General features: G+C 39.1%; 1 protein-coding gene across 7 annotated transcripts in view; it reads right to left on the minus strand.

The window, feature by feature from the left end:
* MAST2 (microtubule associated serine/threonine kinase 2) overlaps positions 1-24,745 on the minus strand; it is a 236,912-nt gene that overhangs the window by 170,835 nt on the left and 41,332 nt on the right. For all 7 annotated transcript variants that reach the window (XM_058303653.2, XM_058303651.2, XM_058303652.2 and 4 more), the window contains exon 3: positions 16,814-16,956. In XM_058303653.2, the coding sequence (XP_058159636.1) occupies positions 16,814-16,956 (143 nt within the window). The remainder of the gene's footprint in view (positions 1-16,813; positions 16,957-24,745) is intronic.

Consider the following 24,745-nt stretch of genomic DNA (forward strand, 5'->3'; position numbering starts at 1 on the left):
AAAACAGTCAAAAGTTCAAAGCAACCAAGTGAACACAATAAAAAATAAAAGCAAATTTAAAACGGGTGGAAAATTTTGTGGCGCTTTTACTCGTCCTTGCCCCACTTCCTCCCCCGTTTGTCTGCAGGCATGAAGGCTGGAAAGACTGGGAAGTTTCTCACTAAGAGACCTGGTCCATGGTTTCAGAGGGAGCAGAACAGACCTGATTTGCAAATCAGCCTGTTCTAACCCATCTGGTGGCTACTTGAAAGGCTGACCCAAGGGCAGTGTCCCTATTCACCCTATCTCGGAACTACCTTGGGGCACAGTGAGATAGACATTGCTTGAAAAAGCGGTAAGAGAAGGACCAAACCATAGCAGCCTAGGGCAAAAGATTATGGTTGAGACTCAGTTCTTTTTCTCATTCCCTGGACCTCTTGGTTTACACAGTGTTGTTTGTTTTTAATGAAATCACTGTGTGAGACCTAGCAAGGCTTTGTAATTAAAAGCACAATCACTGGAGGTTTCTAAACAGAGAATAACTACCAGATTTTTAATTCCAGAAAATAATCTGAAATATATTTCATAAATAAGCCAGTTAAGAAAAAGGGACAAAATAGGAAGCAAATGAAGTGGGAGGTAAAAGGGTAAATGAAGAAAGCAAGAAATGTACACAGAAAGTAAAGAATATGGGCAGATGCAGAGAAAGACCTTCATTCAGTCAAAAACATTCTTTGAGCACTTAACATACACTGATCTCTCTCTCCATGGCCTACTTACTGTATTTGCATTCCCTCCTCTGACTCCAGCTAGACTCTGTATGAAAGACTCCCTTACCTCTGGTCTCTCTCCAGTGCCTTAGTATAACATTTTCAGCCATTTGATAATCCTCAATGGCTCCCCACTATCTAAATATTAAGTCCTAATGCTCCAATTTAATATTCAAACTCCTTTGCTTTTTAATCCAACCTAACCAACCTGTTCACAAACTTAGCTACCACTCCATTCCTTCTCTTAGGCTCTACAAAGACAAGGACTATGTCTGTTTTATTTACAAAGATATAGCCAGCACCAAGCAAAGTGACTGCATACAGTATAAGCAAATAAACTCTTTGCTCCAATCAAATTAAACTATTGCTATTTAAAGGATTTTAGGCAACCATGCCTGTACTCCATGTTGTCTATTCCAGAAAGTCCCTTTCCCTGCCCAAATTCAACTTTTCCACATGTAAATCTTACCTATCCTTCAGCTCATATACTATCTCCTCCATGAAGCTTTCTCTAGTTCTCTAGAAAAAGTTATTTATCTTTTCACAGACAACTCCTGATATCCCTTGATCACTCCCTAAACATCCCTCAAAACCCAACTCAAGCATTATCAACCTTAAAGCTTTTCTTAATTTCTACTCACATCCCAGAACTGACTACCACTTTTTTTGAGTCTACACTTTGCCTCACACAGTTCTCTATTATAACAATTATACAGTAATTATTATTTAACAAGATCTCTGAAAGCAAGGACAATATCTATCTTCTTTTCTCCAGCATCCAACACAATTCCTGACTCCCCATGGGGACTAGAAATAAATTTGCTGAATGAATAAATAAAAATCCAGACAATATGTAGATATAGTATTTCTTAATACTAAGGCACTTACACCAGAAGAGATTTAGGAAAGGACCCTACATCCCAGAGAGACCATGACCCTAAAAAAATAAGCCTAAAGAATATTATCCTCAAAATTATAGTCATACTCACATTATCTCCCTTTTACATTTCTCTGCCAGAAGAACTGATAATGTCTTTGCTTAAATTATCTCTAACTTTACAATATTCTAGCAAGATTATTTCCCACATTTTGCAATAGATAAATGTCTCTATGTAATAAGCAATTTAGGCTTAAATTTTTCAACTTAATTTCAAATGGATCACAGAACCAAATAACCTACCATAAGTTCAGTTTAACCTATCAGAGCTTGCATAATTATTAAGATGCTTATTACATACACGTTCCATGTTAATCACTGCCGTACTATCTTAAGCCACGATTCTTACAATTCTCTTTTCATTTAACACAGTACTAAACTGAGACTGCTACACACACACACATACACCAGAGTATATGCTCCAAAGATACACAGCTATATATCAGAAATGTTGTTTTATGAGGTAGAAAGAATTTTGCAAGTATTGGATATAAGATAAAGATTCCATGACCTTTAAAAAAAAAAACTACCTAGATGAACTGCTAAATTTATCTGCAAACATAAAATGTCAATCAGGAAATCCCAAGGCAGAAAGAGGAAAAACAGAAGTTTATATTAGGCTTAGGGAAAGTACAGATTAGACGGATTGTATGGTATCTGAGTATGTTTCAATAAAATTGCTTTTAAAAATAAACAATTAAAACAGTTAAGTGAGGCAACTTAAGAGATGTGTATTATTCCTCTTCTTATGCACAGATCCCAACACAATACTTTAACAAAGTGGGCGAGTATATAACATTAAAAGATGGCTCATCTGAAGTGATATAAAAAGATCTGAAGTAATTACACATAAAACCAACCTTCAATGCTCTCCTCTAATGTAAAACTGGACCATTTCTGCACACCCTTCAAAGACTACTTGTATTGAAGTTCCCCAAGACCACCCCCAGGTTCAACAAGTCTCTAAAGGACTAACAGCCTTAAGAGGAAGAAGGGAGGCTCTCTCAAGAGAGACTGCTAGCACCCTGTTCAATTTCATGAAATCTCCTGATTTTCATTTTAAAAACCTCTAATAAAACATTTCTTGCATACCTTTGAAAAGACACTAGGTGGCATAACAAACATGTTTCTCTTATAGAATAAGGCCCCAAAGTGGAAAGGACAGTAATTCTCAAGTTAATAGGCAGTGAATGCACCTAATTTAAACTCCTATAATTCTTACTAAGTTTGATACTTCTTGATATTACCGTATCCTATTCACCCTTTCACGTGTAAATTTTCCATGCTTTCCTAACATTCCTTTTCTTTCTCTGTCCTCTCTTGGATAGTGATTGAACTCATAGCTTCCAAATCCATGTCTATAGTTCTAAACGCTGAGTCTCTCAACTCTGGACCTTTATTTTTAATCTTAAGAGGATATCTAAACTAGAATGACCTATCAACACACTGAGAACCAAACTCATTAGCTTTCTCCCCAAAACCTGTTCCATTTCTGTATCCCCAATTTCAGTTAAAGATACCACAGTCTATTCCTCAAAGTAGAAAACTTAATTAATTTTTATTTCCTAATCTTCTTTTATCTAGCCCAACAGTTCTCCATGAGTAAAAGCTACATCATACATAACTGCTAGTAACTGAAATAGCTAGCTTGGAAAAAGAAAAAAAGTTAATATTTAATTCATACAACAAATCTGGCACTATGTTATTTTTACAGGGATTGTCTCATTTTGTCCTAATAACCCTATGGCAAAAATCCTATAATCTTGATTTTACATATGAGAAAACTGACACTTAAAAAAGTTAAGTAACCTTTCTAGGGTCAAATAATTATCCCCGTTGGCAGGCTTGGGACTTAGAACATACATAAATCTTTAGCCTGAGCTTGTATTTACTTCTTTCGTAAATAAGAAATTCACCATCATTTCATTCTATATTTTCTTGGGTAGGAATGAAAACAATGTAAGTTCATATATAAGCCCACAGAAGTTGTTTGCAAATATCATTCATCATGATTTCTGGATTTCTGTCTCCAAAGATAAATGGTAGTGACATTTATTAAAATCCAATTAAATATCAAAACCTTAATATCTCTTTAGTTGTTTATCAAAGTTGCAAGGTACTCACCATTCCATCCTCTTATAGGCACCCTTCAATTTGTCCCATCCCATTAAAAATATGCACTCAAGAGCAGTTTTTCATTTCAAAGAAGCCGATTTTTTTGCTCTTATGGCTAGTGCTCTTTTTGTTCTAAGAAACCTTTGTTTCACCAAATTCACTAAGAATTCCTGCTGTTTTCCTCTACATGTTCTATTAGATTTTAGCTCTTATATTTGGTCAATTACCTATTTCAAGTTAACTTTTGTATATAGGATGAGGTAAGGGTTTTAAAGTTCAATTTTTTTCATATGAGTATCCACTTTCTCCAGCACCATTTATTGAAAAGACTTATCTTTTCTGCATTAAATTACTCTGGCACATTTGTCTATTTCTGAACTCTGTTATGTTCCAGTGACCTATATGTTTGTTCTTATACCAATTCCACACCATCTTGATTACTGTAGCTTTAATAAATCATAAAATCAGATGGGGTGATTCCTCAATTTTGGTCTTTTCAATATTGCTTTGAGTATTTGTGGTAGACTGAACATACATTAGACAAGTTCTTAATCTGCATTTCTTTGTGTGTGAATTCACTACAGGATCTCTTAAAGAGGTTACTTTAGTTAAGGTGTGCCCAGCTAAATGAGGGTGGTCCTTAATCCAGATTATCAGAGTCCTTTCTATAAAGAAGAAATTCAGATATATCACAAGAAGGAGCTGGAAGTTAACAAAAATTAAGAAAGAGAGTAGAGGACATCATCATGTGACACAGCAAAGCCAAGGAATCTGAAGGATTGCCACCCATCAGAACATTACCCACCATAGGAAAGAAGCAAGCCTTCCAGCCTCTAAATTCATGACACAAATTCCGTTGTTTAAGCAAACCCATTGTGTGGTATTTGTCATAGCTGCTGGCACACTACAACATCTTTCAAGGTCATTTGCATTTCAATATAAATTTTAGATCACCTTGTCAATTTTGGAAAGAGACTGCTTCGATTTTTATTGGGACTGCATTGAATCTATAGATGAATGAGCAGAATTGACATGTGAATGATATTGAGTCTTCCAATCCATGAACATGCCCTCTCTCTCCACTCACTGAGGTCTTCTTCAATCTCTCTCAGTAATGTTTGTAGTTTTTGTGTAGGGGTTTTGCAAGTGATTCCTCAAATTTATCTTTAAGCATTTCATATTTAAAGCTATTACAGATAATGTGAATTTTCAATTTTCAACTTTCAATTGTTGGTTAGTATAGGTAAATACAATAGGTTTTGCATATTTTTTATGTTTTGATCTTTATATAAAACACTGATAAAAAAATGAAAAGGTGAGCCACAGACAGGAGAAAATATTTGCAAAGCATATATCTGATAACCTGTACCCAAAGCAAAGAACTCTTAAAAATCAATAATAAGAAAACTTTAAGTCAAAATATTTGAACAAGAGCAGGTATAGCTCAGTGGTTGAGCATCTGCTTCGCATGTATGAGTTCCAGTACCCCCTTAAAATAAATAAATATATATATATATTTGAACAGTATCTTCACTACCCCCTTAAAATAAATAAATAAGCAAACAAACAAATAAATATTTGAAGTCACTTCACCATACATGAATAGCAAATAAGCACATAAGAAGATGCTCCACTCATCAACTATTAGGGAAATGCAAATTAAAACCACAATGAGATACCCCCACACACCCACTAGGGATGGTTAAAACTAATACAATGATAATAAGTACTACTGGTGGGGATGTTGTTTTTATCAGCCAAAGGAGTGCTGATGCAAAGCACCAGAACTCTGTTGGCATTTATAAAGGGTATTTATTTGGGGTAGAAGCTTAGAGTTACAAGGCCCTAAAGAGTCTGGTTCAAGGTACCATAAGAGATACTTTCTCACCCAAAGTCTGTTGCCACATGTTGACACAAGATGGTAGGTGATGTCTGTGAGGGTTCAGCCTTACTCTTCCTCTTAAGACTCCATGGTCCCAGCTTCTTCTGATCTCAGGTGTAGGCTAGCATAAGGCTTGTCTCTCTCCCTGGGGCTCATTTCTTTCCAGGCTCAGCTGCTATGGTCTCGTCAGAAGGTCAGCTGTAAACTCTGAGATGAATGGCTCAACTCTCCCTGTGGCTCAGCATCAAAACTAAGTTCTCTCCTCTGCTGTGTCTTTTTCTCTGTGTCTCTACTTCTGTGTAAGAGTCTGTTTTATCAGAATCTGAGACACACTCTAATGATGTGGTTGAACCAAAGCCCTAAGAGTAACAATTTTTAAAAACATATTTTTTATTTTTGAAAGATACTTAGATAACATAAAATGTTACACTAAAAAATATAAGGGATTCCCATATGCCCCACTCCCCATACTTCTCACTCTTCCCCACAATAACAACTTCTTTCATTAGTGTGGTACATTCATTCCAACTGATGAACACATTTTGGAACATTGCCACTAAGCATGGATTATAGTTTACATTGTAGTTTACACTCTCTCCCATTCAATTCTGTAGGTTATGGCCATTTCTGTCATTGCAATGTCACTCAGAACAATTCCAAGTCCTGAAACTGCCCCCATATTATAACTTCTTTGTCCTTCTCCCTGACTTCAGCATCTCCAGTGGCCACTGTCTCCACATCAATGATATCATTTCTTCCATTGCTAGAATCACAATAAGCCTATAGTAGAATACCAGTAAGTCCACTCTAGTCCACATTTTATTCCCCAGTCCTGAGGATTCTGGGATGGTGATGTGCACTCCACCTCTAATTGAGAAGGGGATTCAGTCCCATATGACTGATGGATGGGACTCTCTTGCTTGCAGTTTAGACTCTCTCGGTTCCTTGGTGTGGTGGTTATCCATCCTCACCTCCTTGTTAGTTGTTCTGGGTGAGTCCAATGAACTGGAAAGTAGGTGTTGCCACTCTGCTGAGGCTCAGGGCCCAGGTGGCACATGGACAGCCCAGAGATTCAAGTCTCTTGGAGGTATACCTACCAACTCCAGCACCAACCATAGGTTCAAATAAAGGGGACAGAAGAGGCATGTGTACAGAAGTCATATCTGAATCCAACTCTGTCACACTAAGGAGTACAATCTACAAAGTAGGGCCCACTGGCAAGGCACCAACCACTGGAGCTATCTGCCATGACCGCAGGACCTGGGTATCTAGAGCCCTTAGGAGCCCCACTATTTGGGGTAGTATCTACTTTGGCTGCCTATGAGATCCTGCTGAGATGTGCATAGCATTACCTCTGGGAAGACCTCCTGAGTCATTTTGTAGTCTCTTAGTCATATAAACTCATTTGTCCTTACCTTTTCCCCCTTTTATTCAAGGTTTTTTTCTAGTTGCATTGCTCATTGGTGTTTGGTAATAATCCCTCAGTGCCAAGGAGGCTCATCCCCAAGAGTCATGTCCCACACTGGGGCGAAGGTAATGCATTTATATGTTAAGTTTGGTTCAGAGAGAGACCACATTTGAGCAACAATGTTAAGATAATTTAATCAGATGTCTCAGCTAAATCTAATACAATCAAAGGGTTATCATGCCCAGAGGAACACACCAGTTTACAAACATAATCTACATCTCTTTTGGAATTCATAAATAATATCAAACTGCCACAGATGTGAAGCAACTAAAACTCATAAATTACGCAAAAATGGTATAGCCACTTTTGAAAACTGTTTGGCAATGTTGTATAAACACATACTACACACCCCAGCAATCTTACTCTAAGGTATTTATACAAGAGAAATTAAAACACATGTCCACACGAATATTTGAACACAAACTTTCATAGCAGCTTTATCCATAACAGGGAAAAATAAAACAATCCAAACAGGCATCAACTGGTGAATAAACAAAATCTGATACACTCTTATAATGGAACATTTCTAAGAAATAAAAAGGAATGAACTACTGATATTCAAAGCAACATGGATAACAACCTTTCAAATATTAAAGAGATAAGGGAGGGTAAAACGTTAAAATTGGTGGACTGGGTATGGGGGGAGGGTAATGCTAGAGTTCTCTGATTGGGTTTGTAATATTTTTGCAACTATCCTGTTTTAAGTTTGAGATTACTTAAAAATAAAAAGCTTAAGAAAAAATTAGATGAATTTCAAAACTATTACGCTAAGTGAAATAAGCGAGACATAAAAGATTACGTATTGGTATGATTCCATTTATATGAAATTTTGGAAATGGCGAAACAACACTGACACAAAGTAGATCAGAGTTCCCAAGAGCTGGGGCTTAGGGGAGAGAACAGAGTGCAAAAGATTACAAGAGAACTTTTTGGGGTAATAGAAATGTTCTGTTATAATTATTATGGTAGTAGAACAACTGTATACATCTGTCAAAACTTATCAAATTATAGTTAAAACTGGTGAATTTTACTGCATGTAAACTATACCTCAATAACTGTGATTCAGGTATATACATTACATCTCCCTAACTTTCACAGTAGAAAATGCAAAGCTAAACTGCAGAAAGGTAGGAATGAAAAAGGAAGTTGCTGAATCTAGAGTCTGTTAATAAAACTGAATAAGTAGGTAAAACAAATACCTATGGGTTTTTCTCTTTAAAGCTGTCTTAGTTACCCCTGAGCTATCACAAATACCACAAACTGGTTTTGGCTTAAACAATGGGAATTTATTGGCTCGCACTTTCAGAGGCCAGAAGTTCAAATCAAGGTGTTAGCAAGACCATGCCTTCTCCCAGGGTCCTTAGTGTTCTGGTACTAGCTATAGGCAATCCCCAGGGTTCCTTGGCTTTCCTGTTACATAGAAATGTCCTCTCCTTTCTTCACTTCTGTGACTTCCAAGACCTCTTTATAAAGCCTCCATTACTCTAGATTAAGACCCACCTACCCCCAATCAGTTGGCCCACAACTGAACTAAAAACTTCTTCAAGAGATCCTATTTACAAAGGGTTCACACCCACAGGAATGCAGATTAAGATTACGAACATGTCTAAATTGGGGTACATAATTCAATTCAATCTACCACAAAGTCATAGAGGAAAATTAAGGAATGATCATAATAGTTAAGAATAATAGGAAAAATTAACTCAAAATAGATTAAAGACTTAAATTTAGGAGCTAAAACTATACAACTCTTAGAAGAAAACAAAGCAGAACGTCTTCATGACCGGGGATTTGGCAATGGTTTCTTAAATATGACACTGAAAATGAATGAATGAGACCATATCAAAATTTTAAAAAATTTTTTTTCTCCTAAGAACACTATCAAAAGGGTAAAAAGACAACCAAGAGAATGGGTGAAAGTATTTGTAAATCATATATTTGATAAGGGATTGCCCTAGTTTGAGTCTTTTGTGGACCCCAGAAAATCATGTTCTTAAGTTAACCCATTCCTGTGCATGGAAGTCCACTGCATGTGGGGTCTTTTGTTTAGATCCAGTTAAGGGACCCTTTGATTAGATCACTTTTGATTAGATTGCTTCAGTTAAGGACCTCTGACTAGATTGTAGGACACAGGGTAGGTCTTAATCCTTTTACTGGAGTCCTTTATAAATGGAAAAGTCACAGAGAAAGACAGCTGTCATTTGCTGCCATGATAGAGAAGACTCCAGGATTGCCTACAGCTGCAGAAAGACAGACAGACAGAGAAACCCTAAGAGGCTAAGAGAGCGACCAGAGGCTGGAATCAGTGGAGGAGCCTGAAATAAGGAGAAGAAAGAGATGAGCCATGTGTATGATCACCTACAGCTGAGCTTGGGGAAAAATTGAGCCTGGAGGGGAAGGCAGGGACATCAGCAGAAACTGCCCTCCATTTTGCCTTGCCACATGATAGGATTCCAGGATCACCAGCAGATAATCTTGGTAAGACCATATCTCTGATGATTGATGCCTTGATCTGGACATTTTCACAGTCTCAGAACTGTAAGATTCTCCCCTACTAAATTCCCATTATAAAAGCCAAACCATTTCTGGTATTTTGCTCCCAGGAGCTTTAGCAAACTAAAACAGAAATATACAGAATATAGTTTAAAACTCCTACAATTCAACAACAAAAACAACCCAATTAAGACACAGGCAAAGAATCTGAAAAGACATTTCTTCAAAGAAGATATACAAATGGTCAATAAGCCACATGAAAAGATGTTCAACATCATTATTCATTAGGTAAATGCAAATCAAAACCACTTGGCTCCCACTAAAATAGTTATTACCAGTAAAACAGAACATAAGTGTCAGAAAGGATATGGAAAAACTTAAATTGCTGGTGGCAACATAAAATGCTACAACTGTTACAAAAAATATTTTGGAGCATTCCTCAAAATGTTAAATATAGAATTATCATAAAACCCAGAATTCTACTCTTAGAGATATATCCAAAAGAATTGACTCAGATACCTGCACACAAATGTTCGTGACAGAATTATTCATAGTAGCCAAAAGGTAGAAACAACCCAAATTTCCATCAAAAGAAGAATGGATAAACAAAATGTGGCATATACATACAATGGAATACTATTCAGCCATAAAAAGGAATGAAGTTCTGATACATGTGACAACATGGATAAACCCTGAAAAAATTACACAAAGTGTAGCAGTTTGATATTATTGATGAATTCCAAAAAGAAATATTGGATTATGTTTGTAATCCGATCTGTACCTGGGCATGACTGAATTATGACTGGGGTTTTGATTGGACCACATCATTAGGGCATTGAGTCCCCACCCCTTCGTAGGTGGGGACTCACAGATAAAAAGTATGGCAAAGAACAGAGTTGAGGGTTTTTCTGATGGAGTTTTGATGTTTGAGTTTGATGCTGAAGACTTAAGCTGGAGCCCTGGGAAGTAAGCTCACAGAGGAAAGAGAAGCCAGGCCCAGGAAAAAAAGAACCTTGAACCCAGAGAAAAGCAAGCCCCAGAAATGCAGGAACCCAGGAAGCCTGAGCCCTCACAGACATCAGCAGCCATCTTGCTCCAAATAGACTTTGGTGAGGGAAGTAACTTATGCTTTACGGCCTGGTATCTGTAAGCTCCTACCCCAAATAAATACCCTTTATAATGCCTCGCAGATTTCTGGTATTTTGCATCAGCACCCCTTTGGCTAACTAATACACTAAGTGAAATAAGCCAGACACAAAAGGACAAATATCATAAGATTCCATTTATGTGAAGTATATAGAATAGGCAGAGTCACAGAGACAGAAAGTAGAATAGATGTTTCCAGGGACTGGGGGAAGAAGGGAATGGGGAGATATTGCTTAATGGGAATGGAGGGTCTGTGTGGGATGATGAAAGGGTTCTACAAATAGCAGTAATAGTTACATCATTGTGAATGTACTTAATGCCACTGAATTTCCTACTTAAAAATGGTTAAAATGGTAAATTTCAAGTTATATATATTTTACCACAACAGAAAAAGAACCAAAATGTTTAAAGATATTAAAAAAAAGAAGGAAGGGAAAAGGTTATAATATCTCAGATTTTTGTTATTACCTTTAAAAGTACAGTTGATATATGCCTAAAATAAAGTCCTATATATTATTAAAATACATTAAAAAAGGGGCATTTAAAATGTTATACCATATTCAACATGGGAGCTGATGATAAAGTGCTCAACAGAATTAACACAACCCTTATTTCAGATATGCTAACAATATTCCTAATTCAGTCTTAGATTGCCACAGTTTACATTGGTAACCATGTTAGAATGCTAACCTTAGAAATCAATTAAAACCCTTCAAGTATTTCACATTCAAGAGACTTAAAGTCAGTGCTAAATACGTTTGGGGCTTTTGATTTTTCAAAGTTTACATTTCTCTCTGTTAAATTTTATTTTGCTAGGTTTTTTGGTGCCATCACTTCTGTTCATGAGACTCTGACTGAATTTATTGTTAAGCATGGGGAACATTGTGCCATCAGCATATGTGATAAATCTTATTTCTATGCCTTAATCCCAGTAGTTGATAAAAACTATGATTAGGACAAGGCTAAAAATAGAGATCTGTGTTACATGATTTCAGGCTACTGACAAATTAGATCAATAATCTTTTAAGGACATTATACTTCAAACAAGTATTAATCTGACCAGCAAATGTCACTTAACGAACATTTTTCCAAAAATTTTTTACTTCTTTAATAAATAATTATGCATTGCTTACTATGTACCAGGTACAACATGACACGTAGACTAGGAACATGATCATGGAAAAAGACTCATTCCTTGAAAATGGTCAACCCTGTAAAGATGATGTCTGCCAATGAAGTGAGAAAGAATCCCAAAAGTTTATCTGGAGGGAAACAGCTATGACTCAGGCAACTGAGCTCCCGTTTACCACATGGTGGACCCAGGTTTGATCCCTGGGACCTCCTGGTAAAAAAAGAAAAATGGGCATCCCAGACCCACATGGAGAGGTACAGGCCCCCGGTGCAGTGAAGCGACATACCAAAAAGACAATACCATAATCAGATAGGAAAAAAAAAAGTTTATCTGAAGAATTTGTTAAGCTCTTCTAATTATAAGATTCTTGGGATTTACAAGATCTTTTAAAACGCCAATATTCAGTACAGTTCACTGATTAGGACAACTTCAGTATGAATTATTTCAACCAAAAGTCCAGGCTCAGAGAGATAACACTTTGCATTACTTTGGTGACTTATGTTACAATTGATAGAAGCACATTTTTATAATTGTACTATTAAATATAACCCATGGTTTATATTAGGGTTCACTGTTTCTGTTATACAGTCCTATGGGTTTTTTGTTTATTTTTATTTTTATTCTAGTTACCATATATACAATCTAAAATTTCCCCCTGTAATCAGGTTCAAATATATAATTCAGAGCTGTTAGCTCATCATGTACTGTTACCATCACCACCACCCATTACCAAAACTTTTCCATCAAACCAAATAAAAACTCTTAACAACTTAAGTATAAACTCCCAATTCCCATCACCATTCCTGGTAACAGATAATTTAGCTTTAGACTCTATGAATTTGATTATTCTAATTATTTCAAGTCTATGAGATCATACAACATTTGTTCTTTTGTGTTTGGCTTATTTCACTCAACATCATGTCTTCATGGTTCATCCATACAGTCATATGTATCAGAACTTCATTTTTTTAACAATTATAATTGTATTTTATAATGACTGCTATAGAAAGCTATGAGAAGATTTTAAGTATGAATGTCTAAACATTGGTGCTGGATAAGTATTAACCAAATGACAAAGAAAGAAGAGTGATCAAATTTGTGTTTTTGAAAGAACACTTTAGGGTGGAGAATGGTCTAAAAATGAAGAAGAGTGAACACAAAGTCAACAGTCAAAAGTCCACTGCAATAACCTGAGCAAGAGATTGTAAATATGGCTTAGATTATACAAAGCCTATGATAAAGAAAAGAAATAGATAGCCTAGAGATGCTGGAAGCTACGGTTAACTCACTGATTAGGTGGCGGGTTGGAGGATAATGCAAAAAAGAAACAAAGAGGACTTCCAGATCTCTGGCTTTGGACTACTGGGTAGGTGATGGTGCTTTGTGACAAGACTGGGTACAACCAATAAAGAAATGGTTTACGTGGGGAATAGAAAGGCAGAGTAGACAAATGGGTTGATATATTCAAGTGGCTTTGTATCAGAACTTTAGAAGACACAGATAACAGATGCAGATACTGGTTAACATACCCATGAGACAACAAAGCAGGAATTAATCTCATTTTACCAATGAGAAAACAGAGGTTCAAGTCAATTTAGTCTTTTACTCAAATTCAAATAGCTGATATCAGACTGATCTTGGTCTTCTGAATTCCAAGCTAGAGCTCTTTCCTATGCCACATTTAAGACTGGATTTTAACTGTACCTGATTATTAAGAAAATAAGAACAACTCATTGATAAGTAAAAGAATAGAAAACAATACATCATGCAAACACCAATCACAAAAAGCTAGAGTAGCTATACTAATAAAAGACAAAAATAGACGTTAAAAGAAAGTACGCTAACTAGAGATAGATATTTTATAATTCAATAGGGGAAGATTAGTCTTGGTTGCTGGGACAACTGAATATCTACGTGCAAAATAATGAAGCTGGACTCTGATTTCACGCCACATGCAAAAATGAATTAAATGGATCAAAAACCTAAATGGAAGAAGCAGAGCTACAAAATTCTTAGAGAAAACTTTGGAGCAAATCTTCAAGAGCTGGAATTTGGCAATGGGTTCTTAAGAACGACATCAAAAGCATGAGCAACAAAAGAAAATACTGGCAAAATGGATTTCATCAAAATTTAAAACTTTTGTGCTTCAGAGGACAATATCAAGAAAGTGAAAGATAATTCACAGAATGGGAATGATACATGCATATTACATATCTGATATACAGAATATAAAAAGAACTCTTACAACTCAACAAAATTTTATAAGGGTAAATAATTTAAATAGGTAGGCTTCAAAGAAGATATACAAATGGCCAATAAGCACAAGCAAAGATGCTCAACGTTATCAGCCATTAGGGAAATGAAAATCAAAACCACAATGAGATTGATTTTGAAAATCAAAACCACACTTCCTCCCCACTAAGGTGGCTACAATAAAAAGTATTGGGGGAAGCAGACTTGGCCCAGTGGTTAGGGCGTCTGCCTATCACATGGGAGGTCCGCGGTTCAAACCCCGGGCCTCCCTGACCCATGTGGAGCTGGCCCACGCGCAGTGCTGATGCACGCAAGGAGTGCCCTGCCACGCAGGGGTGTCCCCACGTAGGGGACCTCCACGCGCAAGGAGTGCGCCCCGTAAGGAGAGCCCCCCAGGGCGAAAGAAAGTTCAGCCTGCCCAGGAATGGCACCACACACACGGAAAGCTGACACAATAAGATGATGCAACAAAAAGAAACACAGATTCCTGTGCCACTGACAACAACAGAAGGAGACAAAGAGCACACAGCAAAATGGACACAGAGAACAGACAACTGGGGGGAGAGAAAATAAATAAATAAATAAATTTTTAAGAAGTGTTGGCTTGTTAGTGCTAAAAAAAGCCAACAATATGGAGAATCAAAACCATGATGGTGGGAATGTAAAACAGTATAAACACTTTGGAAAACAGCCTGCCAGTTCCTCAAATGATTAAATACAGAGTTACCATATGACCCAGAAATTACATTCCTAGGTGCATACCCAAGAGAAATGAAAGCAAATATCCACACAAAGTTTGTACATAGATATTAACAGCAGCATTATTCACAATAGCCAAAGGGTGGAAACGACACTAACATCCATCAACTAATAAGACAGATAAGATGTGGTATAGCCATACAATGGAATACTGTTCAGCAATAAATAGGAATGAATTATTGCTCATCCATACTTCGAAATTATGGTAGTTGTTAGACCCAACAGTTGAGTGTCATAAAACTATCTGCTGCCCTACATTCTAAGAAGGGTTCCGTGGTTTTCATCTGACTGGCAAAGAGGTCTCGGGAATAAAACAGGTTAAGAATCCCGCTTTAGGGTTTCTGATTGTACTACATCAGTGAGGCATGAGCCAGCTTGGGTTTCTGCCCCCTCGCTGGTCTGATATAAATGGAGACACAGTGAAAGACAGACACAGACACAGGAAAAGGAAGCAGCCACATTAGGTCCTGCCAAGTGAGAGGACTAGAGGATCACTTAAACACTTAAGTCTCCAAGAGGTTGGACCCATGGAACAGCTCAAGAGAAGACAAGCCCTGCTACATGCCTAATAGCTTACAGCTGAACTTAGGAAGAAATCAGCACAGCAAGACTGACTGAGGAGGGCCAGAAAGAGACAAACCCTATGCCTGGTTGCTCTCAGTTGAGTTCTAAGAGCTGAGCATGGATTATAAGCATGGATTATAGTTTACATTGTCATTTACACTCTCTCCTGCACAATTTTGCAAGCTATGACAAGATAAATAATGGTCTGTATCTGTCACTGCAATGTGGGAGACTGCTCTTGATCTTAGGAGAAATACTTAGGAGTGAGGTGTCATACAACTTACTTTGATATGTTTCAGGAAAAAAAGTATACATAAACACAGATAAAACACATATTGCAAAATGTTTACAAACTGGTTAATCTAAGTAAAACATATTTGGGTGTTCACTGTGCCATTCTTTCCATTTTTCTCTACGTTTGAAAATTTCGAAAGAAAAGTTGGGGAGGAGGGAAATTTTAAAAGTGATCTTGATTCTCCCTGAGGCCTAAGAATCAGAGGAAACTCTTTGATCCAAAAATCAGCTTTCTATCTATTGCATGAAGACTTCCTCTCTCTACCACCACTTCCCAGAATGGACATATGTACAAAGTTTTCTACTCCACATATGTAAACCCAAAGGTATACAGTTTCAAAGTGTAGATGAGATTATATTTTAAAAAGAATAAGTTTTTGTTATTGTATCCTGCAAATATTAGTTTGCCTTGTCCTTTGGATAGAGGAAACAATATAAGATAGTAGAAAGTCAACGTGTACCTTAAATAAAAAGAGCAACGGCCACTGAGGGTAAAGAGTTCAAGAAGCAAGTTAGGGCAGAAAACAACTTGTGCCAAAAACAACCTGCCCAAACTACACAGCTTAACTTTTGTTAGGCCCTGTCTATTCAAAAAAGCCTGGACAAGAAAAGGGCTCATTCTTTCATCTAATATATATTTAAGTGCCTAGTATGTGCTAAACATGTTTCCTATCCTTCTGGAACTAAATATGTGTACCCCAGAGCTGTATACAGAAACAACACAACTTCACAAGATTCAGAATCCTTTTTATAAAAAGAAAAGTTCTTTCCCAGGAAATTTATTCATAGAAGTTTCAACCAAATGAACTTTTTCTTGACTGTAATATATAATGAGAGCCAGTCACAGCATGAAAGAGCAACTGGAATATACACTTATTAAATTCCATTCTTGTTCTATATTTCACTTTGGAAAATTAAATTATCCAAATCATAAAAAAAAGGAAAACAACAGATATGGCAATGACAAGTGAGAATCAAAGATCTGTCCAGAGAGCAAGTCACCATCCTTATTAACACTTACCAAGCCAGCAGTAAGAGAAGGTGCAGACTGTCCAAGGGACTGGTTTCTCATTCGAACCAGGTTTGATGCTTCTCCTGAAGACTGCCAGGTCACCTGTCCCACACTGCTATGTACACTGCTAGATAAAGGGAGCAGCTGCTTACCTTTAAAGACAAGGAATAGAAAACACACTAGTAATTCTTTACTGATAACGGAAAAACACAAATTAAATACCAAATGGATACAATTGTACCAGTCCAAAACAAAGTGAAGTTCTTCCATATACAGAGCCTATATCCCTTTAAAAGTTGCCACTGTCTTGGTAGTAAGAATTGCAAGTGGACAGTTGAACTGAATTGAATGCTTTCGATTCTTCTGTAACAGCTACAGCTATGCCAGCCACTCCCCACATCTCAAAACCTGAAATCCAAATCAGTAGACTAGGAGTTTTCTAGTCCTTTCTAGCCTGCTTTGTTTCTCACCAACCACAATATAAGTGGAGGTGACATCTTCCCTTAGGCAAGTTTGGCTATCAGGTTGCCAAAGAGTAAACACTGAACCGAACTACTCCTTCTAGACCAGGGGTTCTCATTTTCAAGTGTAAACAGCAATGGGGGGAGGAAGGGAGAAATAAATAAATAAAATAAATGTTTTTTAAAAAGAAAGAAGCATAAAGGAACTATGATCCCAATTTTTATTTTTTTTCTTTAAGGAGGTACCAAGGACTGAAGCCAGGGCACTGGGAAGCAGGCGCTCAATCACTGAGCTATATTCACTCCCTAATGAGAGTTCACTTTTTGTTTGTTTTGTTTTTAGGAAACACTGGGGATCAAACCCAGGACCTCATACATGAGAAACAGGCACTCAAATACTTGAGCTATATCCACTCCCCGATTTTGACTTCTAAAATTAAAAGTTTGAGTATATTCTTGTACATAAGTGCTATATATATATATATATATATATATATATATATATATATATGAGAATACACTGGAGTATATAGAAATGGTTTGAGCAGACTAAGATAGAAGAAAGTAAAGATTAAGAACATCCACTTTTGGGAAACGGACTTGGCCCAGTGGTTAGGGCGTCCGTCTACCACATGGGAGGTCCACGGTTCAAACCCCGGGCCTCCTTGACCCGTGTGGAGCTGGCCCATGCGCAGTGCTGATGCGCGCAAGGAGCGCAAGGAGTGCCCTGCCACGCAGGGGTGTCCCCCGCGTAGGGGAGCCCCACACGCAAGGAGTGCGCCCCATAAGGAGAGCCGCCCAGCGCGAAAGAAAGTGCAGCCTGCCCAGGAATGGCGCCGCCCACACTTCCTGTGCCGCTGACAACAACAGAAGCGGACAAAGAAACAAGACGCAGCAAAATAGACACAGAGAACAGACAACCAGGGAAGGGGGGTGGAATTAAATAAAATAAAATAAATCTTTAAAAAAAAAAGAACATCCACTTTTGACATAATGCATATTTTGTTCTTGAACTTTTTATAACTGTCATTTTTTAATAAGGAGAAAATGCAATTTTTAAATCTCCTCTCAAATGTACCCTCTACTGGGAAACCTTCCTTAAAACCCTTCACATGCAGAAAAAAGTATTTTCATAGTGCTTTATTCAAAACATCCATAAGCCCTGAGTAGAGCCTGCCTTCCTTCTTTCCTTCCTTTGTCAATTGTTCCTTCCAGATGACTGCATACTCCTCATCTATATATTTTTTTATATTTTTTAATTTATTCCCCCCTCCCCTTGCAGCTTGCTTGCTGTCTGCTCTCTGTGTCCATTTCCTGTGCATTCTTCTGTGTCTGCTTGTCTCCTTTTGTTGCATCATCTTGCTGTGCCAGCTCTCTGCGGGAGCGGGCTGTCAGCTCTCCAAGGGCAAGAGCCATCAGCTCTCCATGGGTGTGGGCCAGCCTGCCTTCACAAGGAGGCCCTGGGATGCAAACCCAGGGCTTCCCATATAGTAGACAGAAGCCCAATCATTGAGCCACAGCCGCTTCCCCTCCTCATCTATGTATTTTAAAGAAAAACTAGCTTGTTAACTTATCCTATGACATATACAAAGGCTAGTAGCACATATCTTTCTTCAAAATAAGAACCCATTAGGAAAATAGACCTATTCAACTGCAGAAGAACCCATCCGACAAGGTTTGAAGCATGTTACCACAACCAAAGATTACCAAGAATCCAATGAAAATAAACAACATAAAAAAGTACAATAAAAACACACAGAGAAGTGGACTTGGCCCAGTGGATAGGGCATCCGTCTACCACATGGGAGGTGCACCGTTCAAACCCCAGGCCTCTGTGACCCGTGTGTAGCTGGCCCATGTGCAGTGCTAATGCACACAAGGAGTGCCCTGCCACGCAGGGGTGTCCCTGCGTAGGGGAGCCCCACATGCATGGAGTGCACCCCATAAGGAGAGCCGCCCAGCATGAAAAGAAAAGTTCAGCCTGCCCAGGAATGGCGCCGCACACACGGAGAGCTGACACAACAAGATGACGCAACAAAAAAGAAACAGATGCCCATGCCGCTGGCAACAACAGAAGTGGACAAAGAAGAACACACAGCAAATGGACACAGAGAGCTGACAACTGGGGCGGGGGGAACAAATAGAACAACTAGTCCTTGTTTGGTGGGTGGGGGGGGGGGACATTCAGAAAACAAAATAAGAAAATGTCTTTAAAATTCTAATGTACTGGGAAGCGGCTGTGGCTCAAACAGTTGGGTTCCTGTCTACCATATGGGAAGCCCTGGGTTTGCATCCCAGGGCCTCCTTGTGAAGGCAGGCTTGCCCACATGCCATGGAGAGCTGCCAGCCCACAAGCACTGCGGAGTGCTGCCCAGCCCACAGGTACCATGGAGAGCCAACTCAGCAAGGTGATGCCAAAAAAAAAAGTGAGACAAGTAAAAAAAAAACACAGAAGAGAGTGCAGCGAATGGACACAGAGCAGACAACAAGCAATCTGCAAGGAGGGGGGATTAAAAAATAAAGATAAATAAATAAATACAGATACACAGAAGAACGCACAGTAAATGGACACAGAGAGCAGACAGCAAGCAAGCTGCAAGGGGGGGAATAAAAAAAAATTCTAATGTACTTACAAAGATTCAAGAGGTTATTTCATAAAATATTACGGAAATGTTACCAGATAATATGGCTGACTAAATACGTTTTTATCTTTTGCACACCAGTAAACCCCACTGCAATGAGAATAAGGAAGTAAAATAAATTAGCAAAGGCTTTAAACCCCAGAGAAGAGAAAATTAGAAAGGTGAACAAAACTTTTGGAAAATCTAAAGCAGATAGTGAACCATGACCATAGGTACTGAGCTAAGATAGACACAAGCTATACTAAGCATAAAGGAGGTTGCAGTTATGTGGGAAATCAGTTGTCCTGCTCAGATATGACCAGGACTCAGAAACACAATATACCTAAGAAGGCAGATGGTAAGACATGGGCTGAAATCAGACTAAATGAAAATCTAGAGACAAAAGAGTCAAACACAACATTCCCAAAATGTACAGTACGATCAAAGGGACTCAACATCTCAGAATGCAAAGCACTGCATTCTGGCTGTTAGGTGCCCCAAATAAAAAGAACTGATCCAGGCAACAACAAAAAAAATCTTAAAAAAAAAAAAAATTTTTTTTTTACTAAAAAAATCAACTCTAACCACCCTTCCACCCTCCATCCCCAGATCAAAATGGCAGAGTAAAACACTTCAGGAATCCACCCCGCCCCACACACACACACACAGAAGATTTGAACAACCATCAAGAACTGGCGAAAACCTCTTTCTCAAAGCTCCAGAAAGAAGTGAAAGGACTGCAGTAACAGGACAAGTACCAAACGAAGAAAAAGACTACTTAAACGCAGTAGGATCTCCTGGACCCCTGGCTGGCCTCCCCACAACCCCTCACTGACTCAGTGTGCAGATCCAGCGTTCCAGTTCCAAAGGGACCAAAGTAACCCTCATGCACATACTGGAAGCATGTATGTCCGGTCCAATCTCCCTGCTAGTAGCCTGAGGGGCTTGTTGACCCAGAACTTGCCCTGTGTATAGAAGGCAGCTCATCAAGCACTCCTACAAATGCCACGTGACAGCATTCAAGTGGCTACCTGGGGCAACAGACCGCTAGCTACAGGACAAACAGTGCAATGCCTAGGACCATGAGGAAAATGTTTCATGGGAAGAAGAAACACATTCACATCCATGTAAACAGGAAATTCTTAGGGTTAGACAAGATATGCATGGGCAGAAAGAATCAGGGAAGCCCCTATGCTTTGGCCTGGAGCTATTCTCTAAACTCAATGTATGGAGAAGTCCTGAAGGAGAGCACTAGCACAGGTAAAGACTGTTAGCTTCTGGCATTTAAGGAAAGTTCTGTCATAAAATTAGCTGGATACAAGCTTAAGGAACAGATGCCTCGCACTCTAAATTCCAGTGAAACATATTAAAAGATCGAAATGTCCTGGTTTCAACATAAGATTACAAAATTTACAAAGAAACAGGAAGTGATGGCCCTGGCAAAGGAAGAGATTAAAGCATTAGAAATCATCAGTGAGAAGGATCAGACCTGGGACATTTCAGGTAAAGACTCTTGAAAAATGGTCCTAAATATGCTCAGAGAGCTAAAGGAAAATATATTCAAAGAACTAAAGGAAATCATGAAAATGACAAAGAAATACAAAGAGATATCAATAAAGAAATGAAAATTATGAAAAGGAAATAAACAGAGCTGGAGACTACAGTAACAGGAATTAAAAATTCTCTAGAGGGGTTCAACAGCAGATTGGAGCTGGCAGAAGAAAGAATAAGTGAACTTGGAGATATAACAATTGACATCATCTAGTCAGGAGCAGCAGGAAGAAACAATGAAGAAAAGTAAATAGGGCCTGAGGAACCTATGGGATACCATCAAGCTTATCAAAATATGCACTGAAGTAGTCCCAGAAGGAGAGGAAAGAGAAAAGGGGCAGAGAGCATATTCAAAGAAATAATGGCTGGAAATTTCCCAAATTAGAAGAAAGACATGAATATACACATTTAAGATGCTCAACGAACTCTAAACAGGATAAACCCAAACAGACCCATGCTGCAGCAGATTAGAATCAAATTGTTGAATGCAAAAGATAAAGAGAGAATTCAGAAAGCTGCAAGAGAGAAGCAACATGTCATGCACAAGGGAGCCTTGAAAATTTATGTGCCAATTTTCCATCGGAGACCATGGAGGGCACGACTGCAGTAGAAGGACATATTTAAAGTGCTGAAAGCAAAAAACTACCAAGTATTCAATATGTCGCAAAACTGTCTTTCAAAAATGAGGGAGAGGGAAGTGGCTGTGGCTCAATCAGTTGGACTCCCGACTACCATATGGGAGGCCCTGGGTTAATGTCCCAGGGCCTCCTTGTAAAGGCAAAGCTGGCCCGTGCGCCACAGACAGCTGATGGCCTGTGAGCCACGGAAAGCTAAGGCACCAAGATGATGCAACAAAGGGGAGACAAGCAGACATAGAAAAAACATGCAACGAATGAACACAGAGAACAGACAGGAAAAAACAAGCCATGGGGAGAACCAGCAAGATGGCGGCAAAGTAAGGAGCTCCTAGAGTCAGCTCCTGCTACAGGGCAGTTAGAAAACACCCAGAGCTCTCTAGACCTACCTGAAGCATCTGTTTGGGGGCTGCAAGAGACCAGAAGAGCATCCTGCAACGTCCTTGGGGGAGTAGAAGGAGGAGACTGCCCGTCTGCAGAAAAGACTCATAAGGAGAGTACTCCACACCATGGAAGCCAGTGCCCATCCTCCACTGGAGGCACAAGCCGTCTCGGGAGCTGTTCCACGGCTGGAATTAAAAGCTTCACTTCTCCAAAATGGGGGGAAGAAGAGACGGTTGGGCACCAACTTCAGCTATGATGAGGAAATTCAGTGGGCTACAGTATGATCCTGAGAACAGCTAAGGTTTGAGCCTGTCCAGGCCAGAATGAGGCTGGGAGCTGCCATCTTAACTCTGCGCCTGGCACAAGGGGAAGCCAGGCGGAACGAAAATCCCAGTGCTGGTGGGGATCAGCTTCTTCCTATCGAGATCATACTGCAGGTGTAGTCGAGGCCCCAGTGCCACCTCCAACAGGGAGGAAGCTGCAGGGACCTGCACCAGCCTCTCCAGGAAATTACCGACCAAGCTTCGGAGGCCAGTGATCATCCTACTCTGATGGCATTAGCCGCCCCAGGAGCTGCTCTGTGACGGAAATCGGAAGCTCCATGTCCGAGAAACGGGGGAGGAGGAGACAGCTGGCTGCAGATTTCAGCTACTGATTGAGAGACTTGGCTGGCCAAGAGAGAACCCTGGGAACATCTGGGGAGAGAACCAGCTCAAGTCAGAGAGAGGCCAGCAGCTGCCATTCTGACTCTCCCCTCAACCTGAGGGGAAGCCAGGTTGACAGTTTCTTTCACGATCAGCCTGCAGCCTGCCTAGGCTTCAGCTCTGCTTCTGGCAGGGAGGAGGCTAAGGAGCCCTGCACCAGCCTATACAGGCAACTGCAGGGAAGTTTGGCTGGCATAGACTGAAAATCAGAAGTCTACAAGGGCAACTGCGGTCATCTTAGGACCCGCACTGCACAGATTGCTGCCCACACCTACAGCTCCATCCCTGCACCAGATAGGGGAGAAAGGGATGTGAAGCTTCATCAGTCTCTCTGGGCAACTACTGTCTAGGTCTGCACATGGATTATTCCACATAGCTATGACTCTGTCCCTACCCCTGGCAAAGGAGAAAGTTGGAAGACGCTTCATTGGTCCCTGGTGCAATGAGGGCAGCTTTAGCCTCCACACCTTACAGCACCAACTACATGCTTGGCTCCTATTGTGCAACCAGCAAGGGAGAAATGATAGGAAGCCCTAAACTAAAGAGAAAAACTGCACCCAGAATAAATACGCTAGTAAGCCAGATGCCAAGACACCAACAAAAAATTACAATCCACACCAAGAAACAGGAAGATATGGCCCTGTTAAAGGAACAAGATAAGTCTCCAGATGACATAAAGGAGTTGAGATAACTAATCATAGATGTTCTTAATAAATTCAATTAGATAACTAATTGAGATAACTAATCATAGATGTCCTTAATAAATTCAATGAGATGGCTAAAGAGATTAAAAATATTTAGAAGATACTGGAAGATCACAAAGAATTTGAAAGCATACATAGAAAAACAGCAGATCTTATGGGAATGAAAGGTACAATCAATGAAATTTTAAAAACATTGGAATCAAATAATAGCAGATTTGAGAAGGCAGAAGAAAGGATTGGTGAGCTTGAAGAAATGGACTCTGAAAGTGAACATACAAAAGAAGAGATGAAGAAAAGAATGGAAAAAATTAAACAAGGTCTCAGGGAACTAAATAACAGCAAAAGGCATGAAAACATATATGTCATGAGTGTCCCAGAAGAAGAGAAGGGAAAAGGAGCAGAAGGAATATTTAAAGAAATAGTGGTAGAAAATTTCCCAACCCTATTTAAAGACATAGATATCCCTATCCAAGCAACACAACATACTCCCACCCGAAAAAATCCGAAGAGACCAACTCCAAGACACATACTCATCAGAATGTCAAAGGCCAAAGACAGAGAAAATTCTGAGAGCAGCAAGAGAAAAGCAATGCATAACATATAAGGGATATCCAATAAGATTAAGTGCTGATTTCTCACCAGAAACCATGGAGGCAAGAAGACAGTGGTCTGATATATTTAAGATACTACAAGAGAAAAACTTCCAGCCGAGAATCTTATATCCAGCAAGATTCTCTTTCAAAAATGAGGGAGAAATTAGAATATTCACAGATAAACAGAAACTGAGAGAATTTCTAAGCAAGAGACCAGATTTTCAGGAAATAGTAAAGGGTATGCCAGAGCCTGAAAAGAAAAGGCAGGAGAGACAGGCCTGGAAGAGA

The sequence above is a fragment of the Dasypus novemcinctus genome, chromosome 9 (assembly GCF_030445035.2).
Source record: "Dasypus novemcinctus isolate mDasNov1 chromosome 9, mDasNov1.1.hap2, whole genome shotgun sequence".
NCBI lineage: Eukaryota > Metazoa > Chordata > Mammalia > Cingulata > Dasypodidae > Dasypus > Dasypus novemcinctus.